Source organism: Metopolophium dirhodum, chromosome 1, assembly GCF_019925205.1.
Source record: "Metopolophium dirhodum isolate CAU chromosome 1, ASM1992520v1, whole genome shotgun sequence".
Taxonomy (NCBI): Eukaryota; Metazoa; Arthropoda; class Insecta; order Hemiptera; family Aphididae; genus Metopolophium; species Metopolophium dirhodum.
Window position 1 is genome coordinate 65,036,003 of NC_083560.1, and position 10,293 is coordinate 65,046,295.

Genomic DNA, 10,293 nt, shown 5'->3' on the forward strand with positions numbered 1-10,293 from the left:
AAAAATCAAAAATATCAAAATTGTAGTATAACACTTTTTTACTACCAGAGTGTACTTACTTAAATATATTATTGACCATGATATTATTTAAGTTTAACACGCTTGACATACGTGATGGAATAATAGGAAAATGTTTTCGATAATATATCGGTGTTTAGATTCTGTATGACTGTATGCACTATGCAGTGAAGAAAATTGTGTTATTTTTACAATACGATATTATTGTGATGTCTTTTTAATAATGGTTTAAATATTAATAATAAGTAATTACCCACCTATTATTTTGTCAATGTTTTTAATTTATTATTAATAATAAAATAATGTACTAATGTCTGTATTGTGGTTTCACTTATCACGGTTTGTTATGATACCACACTTTAAATATATGTAACCACTTCGATCAAACTTAATTACATGGTACCTATATGTCCATATATATATTATTATTACCTATATATATGGCAGTAGAGAGCCTATATTATTATACAAAAAAAATATGGCTAAACATGCATTTACGTCAGCAACGGTTGTCAAGTGTCAACGAGCGTCAATAACTTGAGGATTTGACAAAGAGTAAGAAGGTCGTCCGCCGTCGTCTACGGAGTATTCACATCAAAAAGCTTAAAATGTAAAACATGTCGTTCTTACAACAGTTAAACAATTTTAAGATATTATATATGGGAATTTTAAATTTAATTATTTTTTTTTCATATATATTTAGGTACTTTTTATCAAATTTCTTTTTATACCTTGAAAACCAGGTTCCTCATAAATTGTTCATGCGAAAATTTAAAAATATATAAAATACATAGGCACAATATGTTTTATATGGTTTTTAGGTTGAAATCTGAACAATATTCAATCTCAATATTTAAATGAAAAATAATGAATAAAATTGTTTTTGTTATGTTTCAAAAAAATATCAAACATGTTATGAACTTGAAACTGAAACTTTTAGCTTTGACATATAATATTATTTTCTATAATACAGCTACAGACTACAACTGACCAAGACTGGAATTTTCGAAATAATTAGATTCATTTAATGATATTTATACTACGAACCTATTGACAACATTGTATTTGCATAGATACTTATTTTCCTAACATTAACAGTAATTTTTCATAACAGTATTAACTAGGTGGGCACATAGGTATATGAGAGGTATATTAAATGTTCAAGACTTAGTGGCGTAGCCAGAACTAAGGAGAGTGGTAAAATTAAATAAGTTTTTAACAGTTTTTGTAAATAAATAATATAAATAATACATTTATTGGGGGAAGGACAATGTTGGGGAGATTAAACATCTAAACTTCCCTTGTAAGGACTTAGCTTTAAAAATTGAACATTTTATACATTTTTAACAACAAATTAATTGTGGTTTTACAAAATTTAAACTTTAAATGCTTATAAAAAATTATTGTTTCTATGTGCGTCATTAATATTTTTAAAAAGCTATAATAAAAACTTATGAGGACCTTTGTATTAAGTTTCCAAGCTTTTTTATCAATCAAATAGTTTTTATCAACGATTTCAAAAAAAAAACTAAAATTATTTCAAACCAATCTAAGTGAAGACGGTCCAACTAAGGTTACCAATAAAATTGTTTGACAATAATATTAAAATATTAACAAATTTTCATATTTTTTTTCGATTTTTTTAGAATGTACCAACCAGATCCAATTTTTTACTGAAAGTCTCCATCAAAGTTGATGATCAGAACATTTTTTCTACTAGAAAAGTTGTGAAGTTTTCCAAACTCTTTAAAACACCCTACTTAAACAACTAAAATTATTAAACTAGAGAAAAAAAATTGTATTTATTAATTTTCAAGCCCTCCCCACCTCATTGAATAATCCTGCGTACGCCACTGCTTCAGCCGATCGTATAACTACTAATAAAAATAGATGTCTCGTGGTAATATAATTAATAAATATACCATAAGATATCATTAGAAATAAAAGCTTTTTCGGTCAAAATCGTTTTTCGTAAACAATGGTTGGGTCATTGAATTCAAATTTAACTCACTCATTACATTACTTACTTAATGACGAAGTACACTCGAAAAGTCAAAACCTACTACATAGCAGAGAGCGAATTCGTCAGCTGTTTTAATTTCACCTATATTATAATAGGTATACTGGCTGGTATACTGTGTAATTATTGCTATAAACAACATTGGAAATTAGTTTTATAAATATACAACTTACTTTAAACGAAAAGAACATTTTTTTTAAACATTTCTATCAAATTAATTTAATGTAAGTAAATGAGTTTATTAAACTTTTGAGTAAAATATAATTGTGTGTAATGTTTTTTATGTTTTCAGATGTCACGAGATCAAAAAACACAAGATTTAAAAGACAAATTGGCTTGTCAAAATAGTCAAATATGCATACTTCAGGAAAAGTTGGTCACATATGACAAAGATATTTCGAAGAAAGATGATTTAAAATGCCGATTGCACAATTTACAACAGTGGATAGAGGATGTTGACTGTAAAGTGAAACAATCCAACAATGATGTGTTCAATATTATCAGCAAACAGAAACAAAAGATAAAAGAAGCTGAAGTGCAAGAATGCATGTTGCGATCGGAAAACACTAGACTGCATAACGCCAATGACTGTATCGCTGAGAAGCTAAACAAATTACACCGGAAAGAACAAGCACTAACTGCGGAAATTGAGAAATTGGAATTGTGTAAAATCAATATCCAAAATGAATTGTGCAGCGCTCAAGTAAGTTTAATTATTAGCTCTTTCATTAGTGCATACGATTCTATATAATATTATAGTGAAAATGTACCGATATTTTAATGTTAGTTGTAAATATTATAATAATTTGGCGAAATAGTGATAAAATACATAGACACATGTATAGTATACACCGATAATAGTAACGCACTTTGTCATATTATCCAAATATAACAACAACATTAACGTATAGGTAGTCTTACTTAAAAATATAACTGTAAACTAGTAGATACGCTAAGCTCGACTAACCCAAAGTCAGTATGCGAATAAAAAAATTCGCATTTCATATACGTGCATAACTGTTTTTTATAATATTTAAAAGTATAAATCCATTTAACTATGATAAAATATTAATTAATAATCCATATAATGATGAGAATATCAAGGTAATTAATGTACATTTAACATGAAATATTGTTTGAAATGTAATGTAATTTCGATTGTTCAAAGAATAAACTTAAAACCAAGTTTTAATTTTAAATGGGACTTTATACATCAAACGCAACAAGAATATAAATAATATTATATGATATACGACGTTATGTCTGTGTCTTGTGACGATATATAATTAAAACTAATGTAACAACATTATTCGACAGAAACTAAACCTTTGTTTAAAAATAAAAATGTTATACTTTTCCCGAATATCTTTTATCGTTCAACCCGGTAGTAATGTATTGCTATGGGGTAACATTATAAATAGTATTTGGGAAATTCAAATACACTTTAAATCTTTCTATGTGCTTTCTTTTTCACTCTGCACACTTCATTACGTTAAATGACGTGCCATACAACAGAAAATAAAAGAGCTTTAAAATCTCATATGACTAGATGCTAAACTTGATAAATTTTAAATATAAATCTATTTCGATAACACAACTTTAATCTCGTGGTTTGCACGTCAAACGATCGCAATTCGCGTTATACGCGTTTCGCAGTCGGATAATACACGAATAAAACAATACCAAATGACAAACGTTTTTCAATATTTTCCACTTCGAACATCATTTATGAATCATACATATGTATTAATAAGTAACCATTAATTGTATATTATATTATATACCTATAGTAGTAATTATGACATTTTTACATTTTATTCGTTTTTATGGTGATAAACTGATAACCAAAGAGTTACGCAAAATCGGTTAGAAAATAAAAATATTTGTACCCAACCCAAAAACACATAAAAAAAATGTGAAAAATCACCTATCCCACGGTGATATAATAACAATTAAGTACATTGATTTTGATTTTCGTTTTAGACCCGTGTCGACGAAATGAAATGTAATATAAGTAGCCTTAAGAAAACGCTCAAGACGAAGGAAGAAGAATGCGAAAACGTTAAGAAATTGCTGGCGGCGAGCGAGGCCGAGTGCAAACGCTTGTGCGCGGCGTGCAATGCTGCCAAGTGTGCGCTGGAACGGTCGAAGGCCGATGTGACGGACGTCAAGTGTCGGTTGAAGAAGACTGAAGAGTGTCTGAAGCGAGAGCGGGCCATACTGGCGGAAAAGCTGGAAGACAAGGAACGAGATTTGCGAGTCGCCAAGGCTGAGCTGGATACGGCCATCCGGACGGTTTCCGAGCTGAGGGCAAACACGAACAAGCTGGAGGCAGCGATAGCCGAATTGCGGGAGACGATGGCCCGCGAAAAGTGCGAAGCGGAAGCGGCCGCGCGTGACCTCAGGCAGAAGAACTGCGTGGAGTCGGAAAAGTTGTGCAAGGCCAAAGACGAGCTGACCGAAGCGCGCCGCAACAACGGGTTGGTGACTGCTAAAATCGAGTCGCTCAAGGGTCAGGTGCGGACCAACGAGTGCCTGGTGGACGATCTTCGCCAGAAATCCGAGTCGCTCAACCGGGCAAAGGACGAAAAGTGCGAACGCCTGGAGCGGGAACGGTGCACGCTTGCCGACGACGTGCGGTGCAAGAAGAAGAAGATCGCCGACTTGGAGCGACAGCTGTGCCGCATGCGCGAGGCATGTGGTGGTGGCTGTGGCAGTGGTGCGACCGGCGGTTGTGGTGGAGTTTGCCCGAGCACTGCCGACTGCTATCCGTCCGAAGACGCAGTCAACCGGCAGGACATGATCTGCTGCGTCCCCAACGAACCGTCCTTCATTGACGTGCTTAAGAGACTGTACAGTGACCTAAACAACATCAAGGTCAAACCCTGCAACCCTATGTACCCCTGACCGACGACGACGACGACTGACTGCAAATCCAATGTGTTATGTTTATACGCTCATGCAACCACAAAATAAACTGAAACAAATTTCAAATCTATCGCAGTGTGTTATTATTTGCTTGTTATTTATTTATTTTTCGTGGACTGGATCCTTTTTAGGTGTGTATAATTTGTAATTACATTTGATTAAATACGAAATTAACAATGGGAAAAAACAAAAAAAGAATTTATGTTTCAAAATTTTAAATTTATATTCACATTAGCGTTTGACATTAATCGTCTCAGTGGCTCGTTAGCTAATTAATTAGGTTGTAACATGAGGGACGTAAAAAGGAGCAGTTTGTTTGAGTTGAACGTCGAGGATCCTTAAGCAGACTAGCGAGACTACACTAATATTGCTACTCAGCAACCCTTCGATGAATTTAATACCCGCAGGTAACCCGCATGTTTCCAAGCGGTTTAAACCTTTAAAAAAAAATGTTTATTAAGTTATATTCTTAGGTTGTTCAGCTGTTTTGCAAGTAAATTTATATGGAAGTACCATAAATGTACAGTGTTTTTCAAAAAGTGAGAAGTGTCCCTGATAGGGTATAAGATTAACAGAGACAAATGGTATTACTCGTAATATCCTCAGAGACCACAAAAACAAGACTTGATACTTTAGACAGTATTAATATATTATAAAAAATGTAAATACCATGTAACCCTGCCAGATATCCTGTTTTTCCTTTCTTTATTATCATGTTCAGTAACATAGTCCGTTCAGTATCTTATCACAAATATGGTTAGGTTATGCCTCTGCATATGAGTTTGTACTTTATTGTTATTATAAAAAAATGTGTTAATCTGTGTATACTATATTGTATACGATCATGTTTGTATCATAATTTGAAATATAGCAGACTGTTTGGTTCCTGTTGGGTCTTCGTTCGGTTTTCGGAAGCCTTTAAAATAACTAGTTTTATTGTAATTTTAGAAACTAACTCTTGGTTGAAATATACATGTTATTGCATATAGACTCGGACTTTTACAATCAGAAACAAAATGGGTGCATAGCAATTATTAAATATAAAATTACAAATATAAATTTTTCTCATCATCAAAAATACGCTGACAAAAGCTAACAATTTCAAAATCCCACGCATACAATATCCTTGATTATTATTGGCTCCCTTTACGCTGCCATTTTTGTTTTTATCATAGAATATTTGGTTGCGAAGGGATATATACGCGTATATATACAATAACCTTAAACCTTGTGTATTTCAACAATGAGCTAACTCAAATATTATAATATTATTTCAAGCCCACCCCCCCCCCCCCCCCATCTATCATATGTATTAAAACGTTCAATTTCTTTTAATATATATTTTGTCTTATCTTGTCTGTATTTTCTATTTTACAAAATTATCTCTAAGTCACATAGTCCTCTTCAAGGACTTGCTGGACAAACGACCAAATGAATTATGCGGTGCTCCACCAACATGGCTTTCATGTTTTACGATATTATTCTCTTAATGTAAACAAAAAAATCTTTATAATCCATGATAAATCTATTCAATAAATCTGGATCATTTTCGGATGTCACAGATAACAAAACACATCTACCGGACCCCCCCCCCCCCCTTGGCTTATGTAATGGTTTTATTTTTATTATTAAAAGTTTCCTTGAAATATTTATTGAAACTTATTGATTAGATTGATTATTACATATGAGATTAATATAACTATACCCTAATTTAATTTGCTTAATAATAATAATTAATTGACATACTATACTTGACATATTAATTTTCAATATGATTATAAAGCTATAAAATTTGAACATTTTATACATTTTTAACTACAAATAATTATTACATTTTAAATTTGATAAATTTTGCCAAAATTCCAACTGTAAATGCCTATAAAAAAAACTATGCTTATGTATTTTTAAAATTTTTCAACTGCTATTGTAGCAATATACCAGGAGCCTTGCATTAATTTTTCACGCTTTTTACCCAACAAATAAAATTTTATTAGTATTTATAGAAAAAAAACCAAAAAAAATGAAAACTGACAATGTCCGTAAACATCTCAAAAAGAGCCAAAATATTTTCAAAATTTTATGGTTCATAGAAAATGAAAAATAAGCATTCAGTAAAATGTTCATGTGTCTACAGTTATTCGTTTTTGAATAACTACAAAATAGCAAAATTACTACAAGAGAAATCGAGTGAATATCCAATATTGTAAAAATATGAACTTCAAACGCTCATAAAAATATTATTTGATTTGCTTGAGGACATCACTGTAATGGATGGTGTCAAATTTGAGTTCCTGATATAATATCATTGTATAAGAAAAACGATTCGAAAACGGTCAGTCAACCTATAATATTACCAAATATATTTGATGATATTATTGTGAATAAAGTTTTATATATAACCTATTTACGTGGAGCTTTGTTTTAAATTTTCAATCCTTAGCTATAAAAGTTAAACATTTTATAAATTTTTAACTACAAAATAATTATTAAATTTTAAATTTGATACATTTTGTGAAAATTTGAACTTTAAATGCTTATAAAAAAAAAATGTTCATATGTATTTTTAATATTTTTCAACTGCTATTATAGCAATATATCAGGAGCTTTTCATTACATTTTCACGCTTTTTTACACAACAAATACAATTTTATTGATATTTATAGAAAAAAAAAAACAAATTGAAAACTGACAATGTCCGTTAAACAGCTCAAAAAAAGTCAAATTATTTTCAAAATTTTGTCGTGTATAGAAAATGCTAATATAAATATTCAGTAAAATTTTCAAATATCTACAGTTCTTATGTTTTTTAATTACAACAAAATAAGAAAATCGTTACATGAAAAATCGAGTGAATATCAAATGTTGTAAAAATATGAATTTAAAACGCTCATAAAAATTTAATTGAACTTTCTTGTAGACATTTTTTTTTTTGATAAGCTCATGGACATTTTAAATCTTAGGTTTAAAAAGTAAAATTTTTATGAATTCTCAAAATAATTTGCTAATTTTCGTGATTTTCCCGTATTTTGTTAAGATTTGAACTTTAAATGGTTATAAATAAAAACTGTAACTAGGGATTTTTAATATTTTTTAAATATCATTATAACATAATAGTAGGAACCTTGGGCATAGCCCATTCGGCTCCCGATTTTTCTAAACGGCTCCCGTTTTCAAAAAGGTAAATTCCCAAACGACTCCTGTCAAAAATGGTTTTACGAACAGGTCAATACCCAAACAGCTCCTTCGAAAAAAGTTTTACTAACAAGTAAAATCCGGGTAGTAATCCTGTTTTTTACAACACAAATTCCTTCCCACTTCATACAGACTTAGGACTGTCTCTAAAGAGGTGTGGTTAAGAATGTGTTGTTGTTTTTTAAGGTTAAATTATAAAAATTATATTCTGTGAATTAAATGTAAAAAAGTTTTGAAAAATAGACAAAAATGTATAAATAAAAATATAAAAAAAATGTATGTATAAAAATATAAAAAAGTTATAGAATAGGTAAATTTTTGATGCACAATTTTTTTATATAATCTATGGTAGTTATTTTATTTGATGAAAATTCTCGGATAATGTTTTCAATGAGCTCCTGTTTTTTTGTTGGTTTTGGTGTATTTACACCACTTCGAGCTTTAATTTGTGTTTCGGATTGTATTTCGGTTAGTATGTCAATAACCTTAAAAATATTAGGATGAGCAGAATTGAATTCATTGTTGAATCTGCTGTGGAACGATTCACAGCCATTTGTGGTCAAAGAAAGGGAGGATGAACATTCAGCCCACATTTCAAGAGGAAAACGACTATCTGACATCATATAATTTTCAAAAATATAGTCGAACACTTTGTCCACTTTATCGTCTATCGGTTTGATAGCCGTGCACTTTTTTCGACGGGAGCCTTTTGGTAATTTACCTGTTTGTAAAACCTTTTTTGACGGGAGCCGTTTGGGAATAATAAACAATAGACGGGAGCTGTTTAGGTATTGACGGGAGCCTTGTATTAAATTTTCAAGCTTTTTTACTCATCAAATAAAGTTTTATAGACATCCATAGAAAAAAATACTAATAAAATTGGAAACTGAAAATGTTCCTAAACAGTTCAAAACTAATCAAAATATTTTTAAAATTTTATCGTGTATACAAAATGCAGATAAAAACAACCGGTGAAAATTTCATGTTGCACCAAAAACCAAAATCGATTTTGTTGAAAACTGATATTGTGTAAAATTTCCCGTTTTTTCCTTAATTTTTATGTTGTTTTTCCCGCGCTTTTAAAAACTATTGAGAATTTTAAAAGTTTCCTCCCAAATGTACCAATTTGATTCACTTTCCCATCGAACAAGATACTCTTGAAGAAAATCGAAGCATTTTACTGCCCCAAACCATGATGCCAGACACAAAAATAAAGAAAAGATTTTTAAAAAAAAATTATAAAATCAATACATTCATCGCTTCGTTCGAAATCTAAAATGTAAATAATATAATTGTGTTTTTTGTTTTTTTTTTATTTGCCTTGAACCCGGCAAATTGTGTTTATTAAGAAATAAAATGTGTGTAGGAAAATAACAGAAAAACAGTAGTTAAATACATTTTTTGGACTGTATTTAGTTGTTTAACAATGATAATAAATTAACAGGAACAATTTTACAATCAATCATAGGTAGGTAAATTCAATAATTATTTTCTTGAAAATAAAATTCAATAAAATCATTAATTGATTCTGATTAAACCAAATCGCCTAATAATGTATAATGTATAAGTGTATAATATACATAATATATAGATTACTTTATTAGTATATAATATAAATCCAAATATAGCCAATAGCAATATATAATATAGACATGGTTTCAACAAAACTGAACAACGTATTGACAGTCGTGAGTCGTAACCAAAATACCAAATACTAATTGTTAGTAAGTAATAGTACCTATAATTAATAGTCAATATCTATACAGTAATATTTGCTAACTAACTTCCCGAGCGTATAAATTATTTATTAACGAATATCGTAATTCATGACTATATTTACCAGTTTTCCGGAAATCACAAAATCTTAGTTTATATTTTATTTTATTTCTCTATTGCCCCCTATGTCCTATTTTAAACATTTTAGTTAACTTATATTTTTTGACTTGGCAAGTGGTAAATAAATTGGTAGGTACCTAATTCATTTCCCATTGTCTTAGTTCTTGTAGTTTCTTAGAAAAATGTACATGAATAAACTTAGTTTGGTATATAAACAAATGTTGTGTATTTATGTTAGGAATTAAATAACATAAATCATTTTTAATTTTTAATGTTTTTCGGCTTAACAATTTATTTTT

The 10,293-nt window shown here is 30.1% G+C and overlaps 1 protein-coding gene across 1 annotated transcript; it reads left to right on the forward strand.

Annotated features, from left to right (window-relative positions):
* Positions 1-2,330: 2,330 nt before the first annotated feature.
* On the forward strand, positions 2,331-4,945 carry LOC132934047 (myosin-10-like). Its single transcript, XM_061000329.1, has 2 exons — positions 2,331-2,741; positions 4,022-4,945. The coding sequence occupies exons 1-2, from the start codon at positions 2,331-2,333 to the stop codon at positions 4,943-4,945; spliced, it is 1,335 nt and encodes a 444-aa protein (XP_060856312.1).
* The last annotated feature ends 5,348 nt before the right edge of the window (positions 4,946-10,293 follow it).

Bases quoted from the DNA above. Each gene is read 5' to 3' on its own strand.
- LOC132934047 (XM_061000329.1), top strand. From the start codon at position 2,331: ATGTCACGAGATCAAAAAACACAAGATTTAAAAGACAAATTGGCTTGT. The intron at 2,742-4,021 runs GTAAGTTTAATT...TTTTCGTTTTAG, and splicing joins ATGAATTGTGCAGCGCTCAA to ACCCGTGTCGACGAAATGAA.